This window comes from Pongo abelii, chromosome 9, assembly GCF_028885655.2.
Source record: "Pongo abelii isolate AG06213 chromosome 9, NHGRI_mPonAbe1-v2.0_pri, whole genome shotgun sequence".
NCBI classification, from domain to species: domain Eukaryota; kingdom Metazoa; phylum Chordata; class Mammalia; order Primates; family Hominidae; genus Pongo; species Pongo abelii.
The window spans coordinates 111,489,392-111,511,318 of record NC_071994.2 but is presented as its reverse complement, the minus strand read 5'-3'; the positions used below and the strand labels follow the sequence as shown (position 1 = coordinate 111,511,318).

Below are 21,927 nucleotides of genomic sequence, written 5' to 3'. Positions count from 1 at the left end.
GCTAGAGAAACAGGGTCTTCACAATGCCTGGGAAAGGAGGAGAGATAAGGCTCACTAGCCACAGAAAAACAGGCAGTTAATTTTTAAAGGACTCCAGCTCTTTCTCCTTCTTAGGGGGAATTGGGTTTTCTTACGTACAGCTGAGTTTCTGTTTACACATTCTTTTTTTTTTTTTAATTCCTGTTCCATTAGAAAAAGGATTTCTAAAAGTTTAGGGAATTGTGTGTTTGTTTCTGTTATGTGCAATCTACTAAACCACCGTCTAGCCATCACCCCAGGAAGTCCCAGGAGATACCTTTTTCATCAAGCTATGAGGTAATAGCTTGGTGAGGGGAGCGAGGGGAGCAGCATATTTCTTTCTCTTCTTTTTTTTTTTTTTTCTTTGAGATGGAGTCTCACTCTGTCACCCAGGCTGGAGTGCAGTGGCGCAATCTCGGCTCACTGCAACCTCTGCCTCCCGGGTTCAAGCAATTCTCCTGTCTCAGCCTCCCGAGTAGCTGGGATAACAGGCATGTGCTACCATGCCTGGCTAATTTTTTTTGTATTTTTAGTAGAGGCAGAATTTCATCATATTGGCCAGGCTGGTCTTGAACTCTTGACCTTGTGATCTGCCTGCCTCGGCCTCCTAAAGTGCTGGGATTACAGGCGTGAACCACCACGTCTGGCCCAGGAGCAGCATATTTCTTGATGAACTCTGTGGTGGCTGTCCTTTACAACGCTGGAGATGACAGTGGGGAAAGCTGTGATGGAACTGGTTCCTTTAGTTCACTGGGACTAATGGAACTTTGAAGCGGTAGAGGTCGGCTGATGGCACAATTGCAGCGAGGCTTCTAGATGTGGCTTCTTCAACAGAGCAAATCAACACAGCCACTGGCACCTGGTATGCTGCAACTGACCTGGCAAATGTGTTCTTTCCCGTCCCGATCACTAAGCAATAGGAGAAGCAGTCTGTATTTTCATGGAAAGAACAGAGTGTGTTTTTACATCTTGTTCCCGAAGATACATCACCTTTCCTGCTCTTGTCCCCAGGGGCTTGTACATCTGTTTCCATAGAACATTATGCCTGTCCATTACATTGATGACCTTACCTTGATTGGATGTGGTGAGCAGAAAATAACAGCTCCTTGGTGGCTTAGTAGGACAAATGCACACTAAAAGGAGGCAGATAAACTTTACAAAAAGTTAAGGATCTGGCATATAATTGAAGCTTAAAGACATTTGAGATATCCTTTCAAAAATGAGAGACAAGTTACTGTACCTTGTACCATCCATCTTGAAGAAGCACAACACTTAGAGGCCCTCTCTCGATTTGAGAGCTAACGTATGACATATTTTGGGCATGCTGCTCCAACCCCTTTACTAGGTGATCTAATAAACAAGCTGGCTTCAATGGGACATGGAGCAAGAAAGAGGTGTGTAGCAGATCCACAATGTAGTCAAGCTGCCCTACAACTTGGGCTTCATGGCCCAGCAGTTCCAACAGCATTAGAAATGTCCATGGTAGTGAAAAACTGTAGAGTCCTAATGGGAGAATCACAGCACAGACCTCTAGGGTTTAGGAAGAAGGCAGTGAATTCCTTCCTCTGCCAGAAGCTATATTCCATTTGAAAATCTGTTCCAGATTTGCAACTGGGTCCTGGTAGAGACTGGATGCATGACAATAAGATATCAAGTGCTATGATCATGAACTGACCTGGGATTTATCTAATCAATTAGACCATAAAATTGAGAGTATGTAGCACTGTTTCAGTGTAAAATAAATGTGGTCTGTATGGGAATGAGTCTGAGAAGGTCCAGAAGGCCCAAGTAAGCTGCATGAGCAGGTGGCTCATACTCCTGCAACCACTACTTACGCTGCATTGCCTCCACATCATCTCCATACCTTTGGCTTCATAGGGAGTCCCCATGACGAGTTAACAGGGAGGAATATGTTGGAGGAATAAGTTGGATCTATACAGGATGCTGCATCATCTAAAAATGGACAGTTAATGATTTCAATTCCTCGGTTGGCCCAGAAAATGATCAAAAGATATCCTTCCAGTGGGCACAACTTGTGGTATGTTTGGTTTTCCACTTCATTTGAAGGGGAAACAGCCTGAGGTAGGGATCTCATTGACTGTGCTGACCAACATTTATAGTTTCCCAGCTGATCAACATTTGCAAAGAATAAAATTGGAAAATGGGTGAGTATAGGTCAGGGTAGAGGTATACTCAGAATGGATACAAAGTATATTTTTGTCCCATGTGAATGCCCTCCAAAGGGTTTATATGAGGCAGACAGCTCTTGGTAATCGGACGGACAAGATGATCCATCCTGTGAATGTCAATTTTTCCCCCTGGCACCTCAGTGGTTGCACCATGGAGTCTTGTCCCAAGTGGCCAGGATTACAGGGATGAAGGCCTTATATAGACTCAACAACTTGGTCTTCCCCTCACCAAAGTTGTTCTGGCTACAGTCACAGCTGACTGTATAGCAAAAGCCATTGCTTTGCCCCCAGTAATGAGATATGCTGGCTAGTTGGTGACAGGCTGATTAAAATAGACCATTCCCATAATAGAGGAGGCATCCATTTGTCCTCACAGTGATAGACAAATATTCTGGATATTAATTTTATTTCTCTGCCTGCATTACTTCTGGCAACAACACCTCTCATAACAGAATGCGTTATCCATCATCATCATTTTATTTCATACAACATTGCCTCTAATAGGGGACCTATTAACAGCAAAGGAAGTGTGGTTACGGGCTGAGAACAACAAAATTCACCTACCATATGTGCCATCACCTAGAAACAGCAGGCTTTGACAGAATGGTGGCATGACTTGCTGAAGCGCCGTCACATTACCAGCTGGGAAACAGCATCTGGTGATAAGCCAATGCACATGAAGAATAATATGCATTTTACTTCTTCTTTCCTGTGTTTATTTACCCTCAACATAATCGTCATTCATAACTGAGCTCTGTATTTCTAATTATATGGGCATTTCTATATCAAACTCAACAGTTCCAAAACTGAATTTCTGATCTTCCCCATCATAAGAGTTGTTTCTTCTCAGTATTTCTTCTGGTCTCAGCTTATGACACCGCATTTAGCCAGTCATCCAAGCCAGAAACAGAGGGCTTGTCCTAGATTTATCACTCTTTTAGTGCCTACGTGTAATCTGTCATCAAGTCCTATTAATTCCACTTCCAAAGTATCTCCCAAATCTGATCTTTTCTTTCATTCTCCACTGTAGCATCTCATCATTTTTCATCTACCTTCTAATTAGTTTCCTGGTCTCTAGTCTCTTCATCTTCTCTGTATAAACACTAAACTGATGTTTCTAAGACAGAAACAATTTCTTTACTTAAAATATGTTAAGGGCTCCCTGTTACCTACACCTCCTATGATATTTCCTCTCCCTAGGGTGCTCAGCTGCATGGCAACAACATCTTCATCTTTTGATACTTGGCCCAAATAGCTCCTTCTGAAACCTTCCCTTACGTACCTAGACAGAATTAGGTACTTCCTTTTGATGTGCCCCATGGATCTTTTATATACTCAGTGGTCACATTTTTGCAATTAACTGTGTATTTGTCTGCCACCTCCACTAGACTTTGAGTCCCTACAGAGCAGAGACTCTGTTCTATTTATTACCACAGGATCTCAGACTTAGTTCATGTTTAATGAATATATGTTGCTTATAGAATAAATAAATGAATGAATGATTTCTTATGACTGGGTGTTACATTTCCTTTTCATAGAGTTGCAGGGGGTGAATGAGAAATTTTACTTTGTGTACTTTGTTCATTTGTGGCATTTAAACACTCTTCATTCTGACTGTTGCTGAAAATCAATAATGAACAAAATCAACAAAATTTTGATTTTTTACCCGTCTTACTAAAAGAATTCTGGCTTTTAAATCTTGTCCCTTCCTGTGTCCTATAGATCTTAGCTTTCCTCAACCTCCTTTGCAACTTAAGCTTTGATTCTTCCTAGGTCTTTGTTGTTTTAACTTCTCTCTCTGTCATGACGTCTAGACAAACATTTCTTATAATATTCTTTCCCTCTAAATTTCCTAGTTTAGAAAGAATATAAGATCATGTTAAGGTGAATACAACTAAAAATATATTGCAAAATTTCCTATGGAGACAAATTTCATGTCTTTTCTTTTTTTTTTTTTTTTTTTGAGAAAGAGTCTTGCTCTGCTGCCCAGGCTGGAGTACATTGGCACCATGTCAGCTCACTGCAACCTCTGCCTCTGGGTTCAAGCATTCTCCTGCCTCAGCCTCCTGAGTGCCTGGGACTATAGCTACACGCCACCATGCCCAGCTAATTTTTGTATTTTTAGTAGGGCCTGGGTTTCACCATGTTGGCCAGGCCAGCCTCAAACTCCTGACCTCAAGTGACCTGCCCACCTTGGCCTCTCAAAGTTCTGGGATTACAGGTGTGAGCCACCACCCTAGCCAATTTTAGGTCTTTTTAAAAGATCATTAGTTTGTTTATAAAACAAATTATGTTTATAAAGTGATCTTTTATTTCTGATCACTATATTTGAAACACTTTCTACTTGCAAACCTGTTATTTTATCAATATTTATACCATTTAATTATAATAGTAACTAATTTTATTTTATTTATTTATTTATTTATTTTGAGATGGAGTCTTGCTCTGTTGCCCAGGCTGGAGTGCAGTGGCACCATCTTGGCTCACTGCAAGCTCCGCCTCCCAGGTTCACGCCATTCCCCTGCGTCAGCCTCCCTAGTAGCTGGGACTACAGGCACCCGCCACCACGTCCGGCTAATTTTTTTTGTATTTTTAGTAAAGACGGAATTTCACTGTGTTAGCCAGGATGGTCTCAGTCTCCTGACCTTGTGATCCACCCGCCTTGGCCTCCCAAAGTGCTGGGATTACAGGCATGAGCCACCGCACCCGGCCAATAGTAACTAATTTTAAAAGAGTTCAAAACCTGAGGATTAAATTATTTGAACAATTACCATGACTCCCTTGAAAATAAAGTGCATTTTATACTTCCTTAATAAGAGAAAAAAGATATCTGAATTATCATATATCACTGTTGAAAAAAGAAAAATAAGAGGTCAGGCACAGTGGCTCACACTTGTGATCCCAGCACTTTGGGAGGTGGAGGCGGGCAGATCACTTGAGGTCAGGAGTTTGAGACCAGCCTGGCCAACATGGTGAAACTCCATCTCTACTAAAAATACAAAAATTAGCTAGGCGTGGTGATGTGCTCCTGTGATCCCAGCTAGTTGGAAGGCTGAGGCAGGAGAACTGCTTGAACCCAGGAGGCAGAGGTTACAGTGAGCCAAGATCGTGCCACTGCACTCCAGCCTGGGCAACAGAGCATTTGCTCTCATGGATCATTATCCATTTAAAATCTGATGAAGTCAAAATTTCATGAGGGCAAGGATGTATCTTCTCACTGTTACAGCCCTACCACCCGATAACACTGTCAACCTATGAATGCTTACTGTGTACCAGTCATTGTTCTAAATGCTTTACATAGATTCACACTTCTTTTATTATTATTATTATTTTAAAAAATTTCGGCTGGGCGCAGTGGCTCACGCATGTAATATCAGCACTTTGTGAGGCCAAGGCAGGCAGATCACGAGGTCAGGAGATCGAGACCATCCTGGCTCACAGTGAAATCTCATTTCTACTAAAAAATACAAAAAATTAGCCAGGCGTGGTGGCAGGTGCCTGTAGTCCCAGCTACTCGGGAGGCTGAGACAGGAGACTGGCGTGAACCCGGGAGGCGGAGCTTGCAGTGAGCCGAGATCATGCCACTGCACTCCAGCCTGGGCAATAGAGTGAGACTCCATCTCAAAAAAAAAAAAAAATTTGGGCTGGGCGCAGTGGCTCACGCCTGTAATCACAACACTTTGGGAGGCTGAGGCGGGCAGATCACAAGGTCAGGAGTTCGAGACCAGCCTGGCCAATATGGTGAAACCTCATCTCTACTAAAAATACAAAAATTAGCTGGGCATGGTGGGCTGTAGTCCCAGCTACTCGGGAGGCTGAGGCAGGAGAATTGCTTGAACCCGGGAGGCGAAGGTTGCAGTGAGCCGAGATCACATCACTGTGATGTGATCTGTCACTGGGTGACAGAGTGACTCTGTCTCAAAAAAAAATTGTAGAGACAGGTTGTCCCTATTTTACCCAGACTGGTCTTGAACTCCTGGGTTCAAGGGAGTCTCCCACCTCAGTCTCCCAAAGTGCTGGGATTGCAGGCATGAACCATCATCCATGCCCATCCCACATGGATTTATGCTTCTAAACCTCTCAAGAATGCTAGGAGGAAGTAGTGTTATGATTTTTTTTTTTTTTAAGAGATAAGGTCTCGCTCTGTTACCCGGGCTGGAGTGCAGTGGTGCCGTCATAGCTGACCGCAGCCTTGAACTTCTGGGCTCAAACAATTCTCCCACCTCAGCCTCCCCAGTAGCTGGGACTACAGGTGTGTGCCACTGTGCTTGGCTATTTTTTTTATTGTTTGTAGAGATGGGGTCTCACTGTGTTGTCCAGGATGTTCTTAAACTTCTGGCTTCAAGTGATCCTCCTGCCTTACCCTCCCAAAGTGCTGGGATTATACGCATGAGCTACCACACCTGGCCCTGATTACCATTTTAAGGAAGAGGTCAGTGAGGCCCAGAAAGGCTAGGTTATTTAGCAAAGATTATGTAACACAGAACCAAGATTCACATCCAGATAATTCGATACCAGAGTCTTGCTCCATATCACCACTATGCTGTTTCCTAATCAATGAGTGTTGAATTAATAAATGAATACAACTTCATAATAGGTGACCCTTTAAAATGGCTACCAATGTAGATCTTAAAATAAATACCAAAAAAAGTTTTGATGATCTTGGTAAGGACTACTAACTTCTCTCTAGTTACTCAGCTCATTATCAGTGAATGTATTATTTTATGTGCTCAGATTAAGACAGGCAGTGCTGCAGAAGGAGGCTGAATTTAAGGGTCTGAATACTGGCTCTCATAAGTATTTACTGCTACATGATCTTGAACAATTTCTTTAAACATTTTTAAAATTATTAATTGAGATGAGGATCTCTCTGTTGCCCAGGCTGGTCTCAAACTCCTGGCCTCAAATGATCCTCCTGCCTCAGTCTCCAAAAGTGTTGGGATTACAGGCTTGAGCCACTGTGCCCAGCTTTGAATGATATTTTAACTTCTCCAGGTCTCAGTTTCTTTATCTCTAAAAGGGGAATAAAAATAGCTGCCACAAATGGCTGTGTCTTTTTTTTTTTTTTTTTTTTTTTTGAGACGGAGTCTTGCTCTGTCACACAGGCTGGAGTGCAGTTTCGTGATCTCGGCTCACTGCAACCTCCACCTCCCAGGTTCTAGCGATTCTCCTGCCTCAGCCTCCCAAGTAGCTGGGATTACAGGGGCCCACCACCACGCCCAGCTAATTTTTGTATTTTTAGTAGAGATGGGGTTTCGCCATGTTGGCCAGGCTGGTCTCGAACTCCTGACTTCGTGATCCATCCGTGTTGGCCTCCCAAGTTCTGTGATTATAGGCATGAGCCACTGCGCTGGGCCTGGCTGTGTCTTTCTAAAAAGAATTAAATAATAATGTATGAAAAGTACCTAGCACAAAGAAAAGGTATCTGTTTTCCCTTTACCTCTTCCTCTCTTTCCTTTTTTCACTTTCCTTCCCTCTTTATCTGCTATTAGCCTCTTGATTTTGTAAAATTTACTTAACTCCTCAAAGATTTATTTCCTCACCTATAAAAATGAGTAGGTTAGTTATTTGGTTTCTAAGACCCTTTCCACTCTATAATTCTAAGATTCAACAATTTAATAACTTAGTTTTTCTTTGTATCATAAAAATGCAACTTATTGAGGGGTGATTTTAAGTTAGTGTGGTTGATTAAGTTGCTTTTTCCCCCAGAAGATCCCATCACATAGATCTTGGTTTAGATGCATCTGAGTTATATAGGAATGAAAACTTTATTCAATATGCAAATAGTTTTAATATGTAAATAGCAACAATATATATTGCCTGTATCTACTTGTTATCTCCTATTTCAAAAGATTTACTTCTTTTTCCCTTTCCCCTATTTAGGTACTACTCAGGAAGTCTGGAGGCTAAGTCAACACATCGTGAAACTCTAGGACTAATTCACACTGCAACAAAGGGGCTGATTAGAGCTTTTGAAGATGGGGGGATAGATTCTGTGATGGAATGGGAAGTGGATGAAGTGCTGAACTGGACAAATACACTGAACTTTGATGAGTAAGTACATGTTGCTATTCTTGGGGAACAAGGGCAGTCATCATATTTTTTTTTCTAACATTTCCTATTTCCATGTTGAATCTTGGAGCCACAAACAATCTTCAAAGAAAAAAAAAAAAACCCGAGTATCTATTATTTGTCTAGAAAGAACAGAAGAAGACATGAGGGGTAAGAAAATGAATGATCCAAAAATAGTAAACAGAAAATTAGACTTACGGCTCTTTATTCGTAGACTTTATTCTTATGCTTTAGTCTGCTTTGCTTCTTACTTTGGGATTTAGAGAAAAGGCTAAGAGCATGAAATTAATAATACAAAGGTTTTCTTTCATCTATATTCCCTATTCTGTATGAGACACTAAAACGTTATAAGTTTTCAGTGATGTACTATGGCCCTTAGAAAACATTTTTAAGATTTCTTGTGTGGGGGAAATTTTAAAATATTTATTGTAGCCCCATTAAGGAAATGCAATCAAAACCATAATGAGATACCACTTCACACCTACTAGGATAGCTATAATTAAAAAGATAATAAGAAGTGTTTGCAAGAATGTGGAGAAATTGGAACTCATACACTGCTAGTGGGAATGTGCAATGGTGCAGCCACTTTGGAAGACAATCTGGCAGTTCCTCAAGTGGTTAAACATAGAGCTGACATGTGATCCAGCAGCTCCACTCCTAGATATATACCCAAGAGAAGGGGAAATACATGTCCACACAAAAACCTGTGCATGAATGTTCATAGCAGCATTATCGTAATAGCAAAAAAGCAGAAACACCCCAAATGTCCATCAGTTGATGAATGGCTAAATGAAATATGGTAGAGCTATACAATAGAATATTATTCCACAATAAAAATTAGTGGGCTGGGCATGGTGGCTCATGCCTGTAATCCCAGCACTTTGGGAGACCAAGCAGATTGCTTGAGCCCAGGATTTTGAGACTAGCCTGAGCAACATAGCAAGACCCCATCTCTACAAAAAATCAATAATTGTCCCAGGCCTGGTGGTGCATAACTGTAGTCCCAGCTACTCAGGAGGCTGAGGTGAGAGGTTCTCTTGAGCCAGGATGTAGATGCTGTAGTGAGCCATGATCACACCACTGTACTCCAGTCTGGGTGACAGAGTGAAACACACACACACACACACACACACACACACAAAGCCAAGTGTAGTGGCTCACGCCTGTAATCCCAGCATTTTTGGAGGCCAAGATGGGAGGATTGCTTGAGCCCAGGAATTTGAGACCACCCTGGGAAACATAGTGAGACAGTGCCTCTATTTAAAAAAAAAGAAAGAAATTAAGTTCTGATCTATGCCATAATATTGATGAATCTGCTAAGTGAAAGAAGCCAATCACAAAGGATCACGTATTATTTTATTTATATGAAATACCTAGAATAGGCAAACCTATAGAGACAGAAAATAGACTAGTGGTTTCCTGGGGGTGGAGAATTAACTGGGGGGAAGGGGTGGTGGTGGCTATGGGGTGCAGGGTATCTTTTTGAGGCAATGAAAATGATTGAAAGTTCATTGTGGGCCATGCGCGGTGGCTCATGCCTGTAATCCCAGCTCTTTGAGAGGTCAAGGCGGGTGGACTGTTTGAGGTCAGGAGTTCAAGACCAGCCTGATCAACATGGCGAAACCCTGTCTCTACTAAAAATACAAAAATTAGTCAGGCGTGGTGGCGAGCACCTGTAATCCCAGCTATCGGGAGGCTGAGGCAGGAGAATCACTTGAATCTGGGAGGTGGAGGTTGCAGTGAGCTGAGATTGCGCCATTGCACTCCAGCCTGGGCAATGAGTGAAACTCCGTCTCAAAAAAAAGAAAAGAAAAGAATATTCATTATGGTGGTGGATCCACAACTCTGCTAATATTATACTAAAAGCCACTGGATACTATACTTTAAATAGGGGAATTGTATGGCATATGAATTATATACCTCAATAAAGCTGCTTAAAATGTTCAATATTTACTCAACTACAATAAAGAATGTGGATACTGCATGAAGAGGCAGAAAAATTTAAATGAAGATGGTGTAAGTAAAGAAGTGTAAGAAAACAGAAGAAATCAGTAAAAGTGAGATAAGAAAATGGGGTAGGAAAAATCAAGTTAATGGTCATTGAACAATAGAACATGAAAAAAAGAAGCCAGAGGAAGCAGGGGAGAGAATAATGATGCAAGGAAAGATAAATGAAGAAAAAGGGGGAAGAATGATAAAGACAAAGGAAAATCAAAACAAGAATAAAAGAAAGAAGAAGATACTGATGAGAAGGATAGATCGGAAAATAATAAGGAAAAGATAAAAAATAAAGGACTAAGTGTCCATAGTAGATGCTTGAAAATATTTTTAAATAAGAAGAAATTGCTATGATTCAATAACCCCAATATTTTGTGCAGACCTGAGTCTTGAGATTCCTTATAGACAGCACATCTGTAGTTTCTGGGACACTGAACAAATGCAGATGGTAATAATGATGCAAGAAATGACAGCCAAACAAAGGAGCTGCAATGCCTTGCTTTTACTTTTCTTCCTAAGGGTAAAAATTGCTGAGTGGAAAAGAGAGGGAAGAAAGGGAAAGAGAGGTAGGAGAGGTCCATTTTGAATGAGTTTCCCAGGACTGGATAGAGAATTTTCTCAGGTGAGCTTTTGAAATCCTGCTCTGCCTTTCCCTTGCACCATTGGCTGATTCAAGCTAAGGGCCGGCAAACAAGTACAAAAAATTTATACCAGATATTCTATATTCTGTAATTACTGGTATATACGAAGAATAAAACCATTGAGTTCAAAGGGAAGAAAAAATAGGCTTCTCGGTCCACATAAGACTTTCCCTGCCATCATCAGCTAAGTGATAGTAGGTGAAGTCTTAATGGCTTCCCTCTAAAAAACAAAAAAACAGGCCAGGCGCGGTGGCTCACGCCTGTAATCCCAGCACTTTGGGAGACTGAGGCGGGTGGATCATGAGGTCAGGAGATTGAGACCATCCTGGCTAACACAGTGAAACCCCGTCTCCACTAAAAATACAAAAATTAACCCGCCAAAAATTGGCGGGCATCTGTAGTCCCAGCTACTAGGGAGGCTGAGGCAGGAGAATGGTGTGAACCCGGGAGGCAGAGGTTGCAGTGAGCTGAGATCGCGCCACTGCACTCCAGCCTGAGTGACAGAGCGAGACTCCATCTCAAAAAAATAAATAAATAAATAAATAAAATAAAAAAATAAAAACAGCTGGGCGAGGTGGCTCACACCTGTAATCCCAGCACTTTGGGAGGCCAAGGAGGGTGGATCTCGAGGTCAGGAGATCGAGACCATCCTGATTAACACACTGAAACCCCATCTCTACTAAAAATATAAAAAATTAGCGGGGCGTGGTGGTGGGCACCTGTAGTCCTAGCTACTTGGGAGGCTGAGGCAGGAGAATGGTGTGAACCCATGATTCATGCCATTGGGAGGCAGAGCTTGCAGTGAGCTGAGATCGCGCCACTGCACTCAAGCCTGGGTGACAGAGCGAGACTCCGTCTCAAAACAAAACAGAGCAAAACAAAGAAACCCAAGATAAACCAGTAAGACTTGAAGCAATTTCTTCATAGCATATAGGAGTGGGATGGATATACCTAGCTTTCAGATGATAAGAGCAACTGAAAATTTCCATTAAAAAAATGCAAATACCTTGCTTCCAAGTTATGTATAATTTCTATCAGTTTATCTTCTGAGTTGAGGATACTCATAATTTTTTACCAACATGAACTCTTAGCAAGGTTTTACATTGAGCCTTGAACAACAAAAATTTCAGATGAAATTTCAAGTGTGATTATCTGGGTATATTTCAGTAGCACTACTTGGCCACAAGCACTGATTATCTCAGTAAGACCAAACTTTGCAAAGGCCTTCCCCTAGCTAACTGCAGACATTAGGCATAAGCCCCTTCTTTCCAGCACATTTATGGTCTCCACAGTCTACTTCCCCGTTTGACCTTTGTAGACCTCTAGATATTTGTAACTGGCTTGGTGACACCTTGTTTGATGAAAATTTAAAAGTCTGACATTTGTCCCATCTAGAGAATTGGTCACCCCTAATTCCTTGGAAAGTATCCTTCAAAGTCTATGGACATTTTTCTACAGTTGGACAGTTAGAATGGCATAAATGCCTTGAACACTGATATTTAGTGATAACAACCAGTTTCTCCCCAAAGGCTTTTGTGCTAGTCTGTTATGACAGACCGATGCTCTCCTGAGATGAAGCCGTGTCCATCTTCAGATGCATACTGCAACTATTAACCAAACATTGTTATTATCATTTGGAAGAATGGATAGAGCCAGTTTCACTTGTGGACTCAAACACACTAATGAGTACTGCTGCAAATTCCTGTATCCAGAGCTATGTTGCTGCAGATGTTTAGAACCCAGAACAATCCCCACATCACCATCACGGAGTTATGCACAATGCCACAGGACAGCTACCGTGGCTCTTGCTGGCATTCATCCTAATGGATATTCAGATGTTCCTCTTCCAGGATCATCATGTTTTTCAAAGAGCAAGTGAATTTTGACATACCTATTAAGCAGTCACCAGCTAGAAAATATTAAATAATTTCCTGATATTCTGTTGGTGAGAGCTCTGTGCCTATGTCTGTTTGTCTGTTACAGATAGTTTCTATATCTGAAGCTGCTCGTTTGATTTCTAAGATATGTAGTTTTGTGACCTCTTTGGCTAGGGACTTTTTCTGAGCTCTTAAAGTGTTAAATTTGTAATTTAACAAAGGGATTCATTGTAGACTCCACACATACTTGATTCTGTAACTATTATCTAAAAATTTCTACAAATTTCTTCGTGAGAAAGATGAGCTCTGTGACATAAACAGCATGGTAATGCTTTAATCAGACTTGCTTGTATGTCTGTAAAACTTAGATTTTTGTAAAACTTAGATTTCTTATCAGTTACTGCTGGTATGTTCTTTATGAGAAGTTCTTTTTAAAATAATGGAATAAAAGTCATGTGCTAATCTTGGATAAAGCAGGGACAGTGATGGGGCCTAGCTATGGTAAGTGTTTGTGCCCCAGATTGTCAGGGCTCAGCACACTATCGATCAAGGTCTTTTATCTTGGTTTCTTGAAGGTGGAATGAAAGTCTTTTCTGTGTATAAATCCAAGCAAGCAGGATGAGTCTTTATAGTGCTCCTGAGCAACCACTGAAAGCACAAAGTCTGCTAAAATTTAAGGTCAAACCAAACTGAATTGCCTACTGAGAGATTGTGGAAGGAGTTTACACCACCTGCTCTTGTCCTGCATCCTTTCATTTAAGTCACCCAGCAGTATCCTATTGAAGGCCATTGAAGAAAGTTCGCAGAGCACCAAGGGGTAGCAGTAGTGAGAAGGAGCCAAATTCAGACACAATGTCTGATTGTAATTAAATACTGTTGGATAGGCCAAGTGCAGTGGCTCACGCCTGTAATCCCAGCACTTGGGAGGCCAAGGTAGGTGGATCACTTGAGCCCAAGAGTTCAAGACCAGCCTGGGCAAAATACTGACACCCCATCTCTACAAAAAATTAAAAAGTTAGCCCCGTGTGGTGGCAGGCACCTGTGGTCCCATCTATTCAGGAGGCTGAGGCAGGAGGATCACTTGAGCCCATTAGTTTGAGGCTGCAGTGACCCATGATGGCACCAGTGCACTGCAGCCTGGGAGACAGAGCAAGACCTTGTCTCTATAAAAATAAGTATTAAATACTGTTGGAAGTATATACCCTCCTACTGCAAAAAACTTCAGGAGCACAGGGTTGACAGAAGTAAAAATAATTCAAATGGACCAAATAATTAGAAAATCACAGTGTCACTTTGGGAGGCCGAGGCGGGTGGATCACCTGAGGTCAGGAGTTCGAGACCATCCTGGCCAACATGGTGAAACCCTGTCTCTACTAAAAATACAAAAATTAGCCGGGCGTGGTGGCAGGCACCTGTAATCCCAGCTACTTGGGAGGCTGAGGCAGGAGAATCTCTTGAACCCAGGAGGCCAAGGTTGCAGTGAGCCGAGATCACGCCATCATACTCCAGCCTAGGGGACAAGAGCGAGATTTTGTCTCAAAAAAAAAAAAAGAAAGAAAGAAAAGAAAAGAAAATCACAGTGTTTTCTGAATTACATGATAATTCTTTTTTTTTTTTTTTTTTTTTTTGAGATCTTGCTCTGTCGCCCAAGCTGGAGTTCAGTGGCACCATCTCAGTTCACTGCAAGCTCCACCTCCCAGATTTTAGGCCGTTCTCCTGCCTCAGCCTCCTGAGTAGCTGAAACTACAGGCGTGCATCACCACACCTGGCTAATTTTTTGTATTTTTAGTAGAGATGGGGTTTCACCATGTTAGCCAGGGTGGTCTTGATCTCCTGACCTTGTGATCCGCCCACCTCGGCCTTCCAGAGTGCTGGTATTACAGGTGTGAGCCACTGCGCCCAGCCAATTACGTGACAATTCTAATTCTCCACCTCTCTGTGCTAGCTCCCTTTCAGCACCTACTGTAACCAAATCCTGACCTGATTTTTTGATTAGAGTGGGTGCAGTTGTAAAGGCACCTTAGGAAAGTGGGATATGGAGCCTAAGGTGAAATAAGTCTTAGGAAACCTGCCCCTTGGTGCTTTCCATCATCCTCACAGAAGGTTGTACCTTGTCCTTCCCTATTCCACCTCTTCTCAGGCAACCCTCGTCTCTCTATTTCAGTCTCTGTTCAGGAGCTGAGGTGACAGCTGCATTTGTCCTACCTAAATGTATCTCTTACGTGTTCTGGACACTGCAAAGACAGCGCTGCTGCTCTAATGAGCTCAGAAACTAGGTGCTTTAAATTTCCCTTCATGTATCAGAGACAGTGAATCTGGCAATCCAGAACAAAGGAGAAAGTTTTTGTTGTTGTCTCCAGGAGAGTTTTCTGCCCATGCTTTAAATTTAGATGTTATTAACTAACATCTTAGTAAACACTCAGCTGAGGACATGATCTTTCTGGAATTAACAGGATAAAATGAGGGGGCATACTAGAGGGAGGTGAAAGGACACTAAGTATGGCAGATGGTGGGCACCATTTTTATACCTCCTTCAACTCCTTGTCCTGAAGGTTCTTAGCTGGATGTGAGCTACTAGAAGGTGGGAAAGTCACGAGAATTACACATGGAGGCTAGTGAACATGCCATCATTAATTTAAGATTTCTGAAAAGTGGAATTTTACAAGTAGTCTAAGTATGTACTAATGAATCGATTAAATTTAATGAATCCTCATATAATGTGCTTAGGTACATTGCCAGCTGGAAGGAAATTGCTACAAGCAACTCTTCGGCTAACTTCAAAGGTGGGTGATTTTTAGCAGTACTTTATAGGAAATTCTCATGAACAAAAAATACATTCCACACACGTATTTCTAGGCATTTAACATTTCAGTAATCTGCACAGTATATAAATTTAGATGCATTTGTCAAGTCATTTTTACCTTTGTATGTAAGATTGTTATTTGAGAATAGAAGGAAATGTCCTATATTATTTAAGTTTGAATAAAATCATTTTAAAAATACGAATCTTTTTTTTTTTTTTTTTTTTTTGAGACGGAGTCTCGCTCTGTCGCCCAGGCTGGAGTGCAGTGGTGCGATCTTGGCTCACTGCAAGCTATGCCTCCCAGGTTCACGCCATTCTCCTGCCTGAGCCTCCCAAGTACTACAGGCGCCCGCCACCACACCCCGCTAATTTTTTGTATTTTTAGTAGAGACGGGGTTTCACTGTGTTAGCCAGGATGGTCTTGATCTGCTGACCTTGTGATCCAACTACCTTGGCCTCCCAAAGTGCTGGGATTACAGGCGAGAGCCACCACGCCTAGCCAAAATATGAATCCTTTTTTAAAAGTTACTGGTCAGGCACAGTGGCTCACACCTGTAATCCCAGCACTTTGGGAGGCTGAGGCAGACGGATCACTTGAGGTCAGGAGTTCGAGACCAGCCTGGCCAACATGGTGAAACCCTGACTCTACTAAAAATACAAAAATTAGCTGGTCGTGGTGGCAGATGTCTGTAATCTCAGATACTCGGAGGCTGTGTCAAGAGAATCATTTGAACAGGGAGGTGGAGGTTGCAGTGAGCCAAGATTGCACCACTAAACTCCAGCCTGGGTGACAGAGTGAAAAAAAAAAGTTACTTATAGTTTTAGTAATGATTTTTCATGAGCAGACTTCACTTGGCAAAATAAATGCCTCAAAATGTTGAAAATAGTTTTTAGGTTCTAGGCCACTATTGCTCTGCCAGTAGTTAGCAGCACTGAAATGCTGAGAGTAAAAGCCAGTGTGTTGAAGAAAAGTATCATCAGACCCCAGAAACGCCGACCATTTTAACATAGCCAAAGCCTAATGATGGTGTATGAGTTCTGTCCTACTAGCAGGTAGGAGAAGCAGTAAAGCAAAGAGATTAGGATTGTGGAGTTTTTTGTTTGTTTGTTTGTTTTTGTTTTTGTTTTGAGACAGGGTCTCACTCTGTTGCCCAGGCTGGAGTGCAGTGGCCCGGATCTCAGTTCACTGCAGCCTGTGCCTCCCAGGCTCAAGCAATTCTCCCTCTTCAGCCCCCTGGGTAGCTGGGACCATAGGCACACACCATCATGCCCAGCTAATTTTTGTATTTTTGTCAAGATGGGATTTCCCCATGTTGCCCAGGCTGGTCTTGAACTCCTGGACTCATGTGATCTGCCCATCTTGGCTTCCCAAAGGACTGTGGACTCTTGATTCAGAGTGCCTGGGTTTGATTTTTGGCTCCACTCTTTACTGGCTATATGATCTTGGGCAAGTTACTAGCTCAGTTTCCTTGCTAGTAAAATAAGAATAACGGTAGTACCTGGCACATAGGTTGTGAGATAATGAGATAATCATTCACAGAGCTTAGAATAGTGCCTATCTCATAATGCATACTCCATTAATATGAGCCATCCTTAGCATTAACCGATCCACCTATTTCCAGCTCATTGCCACTCACTCAGCCCAAGTTGCCTTCACCCCTCTACAGGCTTCTGCAGTAGCCTCCAAACCAATGCTTCTCCATTCCCTTCTCTGCACAATAGATAGTGATCTTTTACAAATTTAAATCAGCACAGAGACCCAGCACAGTGGCTCATGCCTGTAATCCCAGCACTTTGGGAGGCCAAGTTTGGAGGATCACTTGAGGCAAAGAGTTCAAGACTAGCCTGGGCAACATAGAGAGACTCTCACTCTACAAAAAATAAAATGTCAGCGGGGCATGGTGGCATGCACCTGTAGTCCTTGCTACTTGGGAAGCTGAGGCGGGAGAATTGTTTGAGCCCAGGAGGTGGAGGCTGTGAGATTGCGCCACTGCACTCTAGCCTGGGCAACAGAGTGAGACCCTGTCTCCAAAAAAAAAAAAAAAAAGGAAACAATATAAATTACTGAGTTAAAAGAGATTACTGTGAAAAGAAGGAAAGATATAGGATGGTAGTTGGAAGGAGCATAAAAGCAAGTGAAAATTATTTTAAGTAGTGGAGATTTGTATAACTGAAGCCAGTGAAGGTGATACATTGAAGATGTTGGCATTGGAGAAGAGGGGAGAATGTGTGTCACTTCTTCAAGAAGCAAGAGAAGATAAATCCAGAGCAGATTTAGAAACATGAGCTCTTGAGAGGAAAAGGGCATCTCTCCCTTTGTGAATAAAGAAGTTAGCTAATAGTTACAGAGCACCAACTAAATGCCAGATGCTCTAAGTTCTTTACATGCACTGTCACATTTAATTCTTGCAGGAATATGATGAGGTAGGTGGGGTTATTATCCCCATTTTACAGATGAGAACACTAAGACTTAGGTTAAATAATTTGTCCCAAATTACACAGCTAGTTATTAGTAGATCAGACCTAAAACCCAGGTCCTGCAGAGCCTTTTGTAGGGATGGACAGTGATATGTGGGAGTGAAAGTGGGATGAACTCAGAAATTTGGGGTATTTCTGGTTTCGGATGAAGATATTTGCTTTAAGAGTGGTGAAAAGGAATGTGGAACAGACCGCCACACAGTAGCATTTTGAATGAGCATCTTATTATATCTGGTATCTTTCTAATCATTTGTCACTTCTCTTTAGGATTCAGGTTTAATCAAGCACAGAAAAACATATATGACTATGGAGGAGATATATCAAATATGCAAATGGGAATACCAGATGATACTTACTATGAAAATGTTTATCAAGAACCAAATGTAACTAGATTAACGCCTGATTCTACTTATGGACTATAAAGTACTTTATTTCTATTCTGAGTTATAGCCCTTTGAGCCCTGCATCCATCAGTTATGGCCAAGAGATAGTGTATTCTGACTGGAATAACTTGTGTATATATTCTGGGCACAGAATCTAGCTCAGTTAAGTAAGGAAGATTGAGCAGAAATAGAACACTGGACTGAATACAATGATCATGGCAAATATAGAAATTATTCCTAGTATTCTGAGAAACTGTAGTATTCTAACAGTCACACTTAAGTAAAGAGACTACATTTAGGTGCAAGAAGCTTCAGACTGATTATTTTGCATGTTTACTTGAGGCATTTAGTGCATTCATAGAAGGCAGAGCTCTCGGTCCCTTTATCCCATATCCTAGTGTGCCTTGCTTCTTCAAACCCCCTCTCCCACTTTTATCCTCTCTTTACTCCATTTTTTCTTCACTGAACCTTTTTTTCCTTCTTCCTCTTGATTCTCTGTCTGCTTACTCATTCTAGTTTGTCTTTGCAATTCTCAGTTTCTCTCACACTTAGTTACTGCCTATTTTATGTCAGTTATTTCTTTCCTTTCTTTTATAATGTTCTTTATCTTTCCTTGTTTACATTTTTCTCTTTACTTGCTTTCATCAGTGTTGCCCTTTTCCTTTTTTCATTTTCCTTTCTAGATCATTCCCCTAATCTCAGTTTTTTGGGGCCTACGATTTGCCTTCACCACTCTGCATGCAATACAACTCTTTGGATTCCCATTCCCTTTCTTCCAGGTTAGAGCAGTGAATTAGTTTTCTATCACTGCATAATAAATTACCCAAGACATAGCAGCTTAAAGCAACAAACAGTTATTATCTCATTCAGTTTCTGAGGGTTAGGAAACTGGGAGTGGTTTAGTTGGGTGGCTCTGGCTTGAAGTCTCACAGGAGGTTGCAGTAAAGATTTTGGCCAGGGCTGCAGTCATCTGAAAGCTTGACTGGGTTGGAGAATCTGCCTCCAAGATGGCACATTTGAACAGTTGTTGGCAGGAGGCCTCAATTCCTTGATACTTAGACCTCCCCATAGGATAGCTTGAGTGGCCTCATAACATGGCTGAGCAAGCAACCTGAGAGAGAGAGAGAGAGAGAGAGAGAGAGCAAGGAGGAAGCCGCAATGCCTTTTAAGAACTAGTCTCAGAGGCCACACACCATCACTTCTGCCCTATTCTATTAATTAGAAATGCATCAAGTCCAGCCTATACTTATGGAGAGGGGAATTAAGCTCTATCTCTTAAAAGGAAGACTATCAAAGAATTTGTGAATACATTTAAAATCAACACAAAGAGAAAAGGAACAATCTTAGTGATTCCTTTCAAAGGAAACCGTAAGACGTTGGTACAGATAGTTTATTTAGGAGATGATCCCAGAAAGCACAAATTAGAAATTAGAGAATTAGAAATTAGAGAAATTAGAAATTAGAGAAAGTGACACAGGGAAGGGAGAAAAGCCAAAAAACGTTTGTGTTAAGAACGAGGTAACTGCTGTGGGTATCCAGGCTTCAGTTTGCTAGGAGTGCTCTGAGGAACCATACAGAATGCACTTCAGAATTTTCCTACTAGTAGACAGAGAAACCAGATATTTATCTACCAGCATGAGGAGCCAAACATGACCAGGTAGCAATCATAGCTCTAGGTTCAGTGGAATCCTTATTGTGACCTCCAGGGGAACCATTCCCTCACTGGATACAGGGAGGATACATGTATCCAGTGGCTACATGGACTCAGTTCTGCTGAGTGTCAACTTGTAGGAACAAGAAGCACAAATTCCCAAAGGATCACTGAGAGTAGTGGTGAGAGGGGCCAACCTAATTTCCATCCCTTGGTTCTTGGACCCATATGTCATAACACTATTTAAGTTATTTAGACAGAGCACCATATAATGGCCCTTGGTTCAATGTATATATCACATCCTGGAGGAAAATGCTCCGGCCTAGCTGCGTGTCATACTTAAGCTAGAACCTTAGGTTACTCCTTAACAGGCCAGTTTAACATTCTCATAGTTTCTGGATTGTGTGGCATATGATAGGACTAGTGTTTTCCATGGTCATATACTCTACTCATTTTTTAAATTCCTTTACTGTAAAATTGGTCCCTTGGTCAGAAAGCCCGTAATAGTAAATCATGCATTTTATAGGCCCTTAGATAGTGGTTCTGATAGAGCCACCGTGGTGAAGAAGGCAAATCCATACCTGGTCAAGTAGTAATCCCTGTTAAGAATGAATTGCTGCAATGTCCAAACAAGAATGGGTCTGATATAATCATGTTGCCACCAAAGAACCGATTGGTCTTTTCAAATGATGGTGTCATATGAAGGCGAAGTGTCATTCAGCAGTGGAAGCAGCTAGATTAGTTTTTCTGAGAAAAGGCCCATGATTTTGGGCCCTTGGCTTCCATCCATGCCATCATGACTCTTCTGTAGATGAGCTAATTGCACAAGCACTAGGGTGGCCAAGAGCATGTTGGCTGGCCCTCAGTGCCAAAGTCACCTTATACATCTGGTTGTTTAATGTCTCTTCTGTAGTGGATGCTCTCTGGTAAGCATAAAAGTGATATGTGAAGATCCACACCTTATAAGTCAGTTGTTATGACATTTCCCAGATTTCCTTGTCTCTGATCTAATTTTGCCCTTTCCAAGTTAAGTGCCTGACCAATGAGTCAAACTATTTGCCACTGCCCAAGAATCCATGTATATCTCTACTTAAGGCTACTTCTCTCTCAATAAGAAGTGAATGACCAAGTATAGTGCTCAAAGCTTTGCCCACTAGGATTTTCCCTTACCACTGTTCTTTAGGGCTATACCTAAGTGGGGCTGTAGTAAGGCGTCAATCCAGTTTTAGCTTGAGCCAACTCCTTCATGAACAAGGCCCAAGTTCATAGGGAACATCTCTACCTTGAGTGATGTACCATAGGTGTACCATAGTCAGTATCATCAGTGTGGCCTGAGAGAGAAGCATTTGGGCAACTGAATTAGGTGACATGGAGATGAGGGCTCTTGCTGTGTAACTTACTTGTGCTTTTCAAATCTGCTGGAGATAATTCCCAAATGTCTCATGTAATGGGTATCTACTGTGCCTGCTAGATCTGACCATTCACAGCAAATAACCTTCCCCCATGAAATCTGTCAAATATTACCCCTTTTTGAGAAATTATATCCATGACTATTTACTCTCCAAGACATTCCATATAACATTTATCACCATGTCCTGCTTGAGGAGTAAGAAAGTAAAGCAGCTGGCCTGTGCTCCCTTCACCTTGTCAAGGGAACTTCTAGGTACAGACTAATGTTATTTGTCCTTGTGTAGAAGTCCCTTAGCAGGCTGACCCTGAGTAAGGGTTACTTAAATAAACCCAGGAGCTATGGATTTCTGAGGCATGGCCTCCTGAAGGATGTTATATATAACCTATACAATTCCCTGGAGTATCAA

At 41.8% G+C, this 21,927-nt stretch overlaps 1 protein-coding gene across 16 annotated transcripts in view; it reads left to right on the top strand.

The window, feature by feature from the left end:
• Window positions 1-21,927, top strand: part of C9H11orf65 (chromosome 9 C11orf65 homolog) — a 162,788-nt gene that overhangs the window by 70,777 nt on the left and 70,084 nt on the right. For 5 of the 16 annotated variants that reach the window (XM_054525011.2, XM_054525017.2, XM_054525010.1 and 2 more), the window contains 2 exons: window positions 8,091-8,261; window positions 15,523-15,578. In XM_054525011.2, coding sequence (XP_054380986.1) covers window positions 8,091-8,261; window positions 15,523-15,578 — 227 coding nt within the window. Of the gene's footprint in view, window positions 1-8,090; window positions 8,262-10,796; window positions 11,041-15,522; window positions 15,579-18,343; window positions 18,748-21,927 lie in introns of those variants that run through there. The other 11 variants (XM_054525006.1, XM_054525005.1, XM_054525016.1 and 8 more) reach the window with 5 other exon arrangements.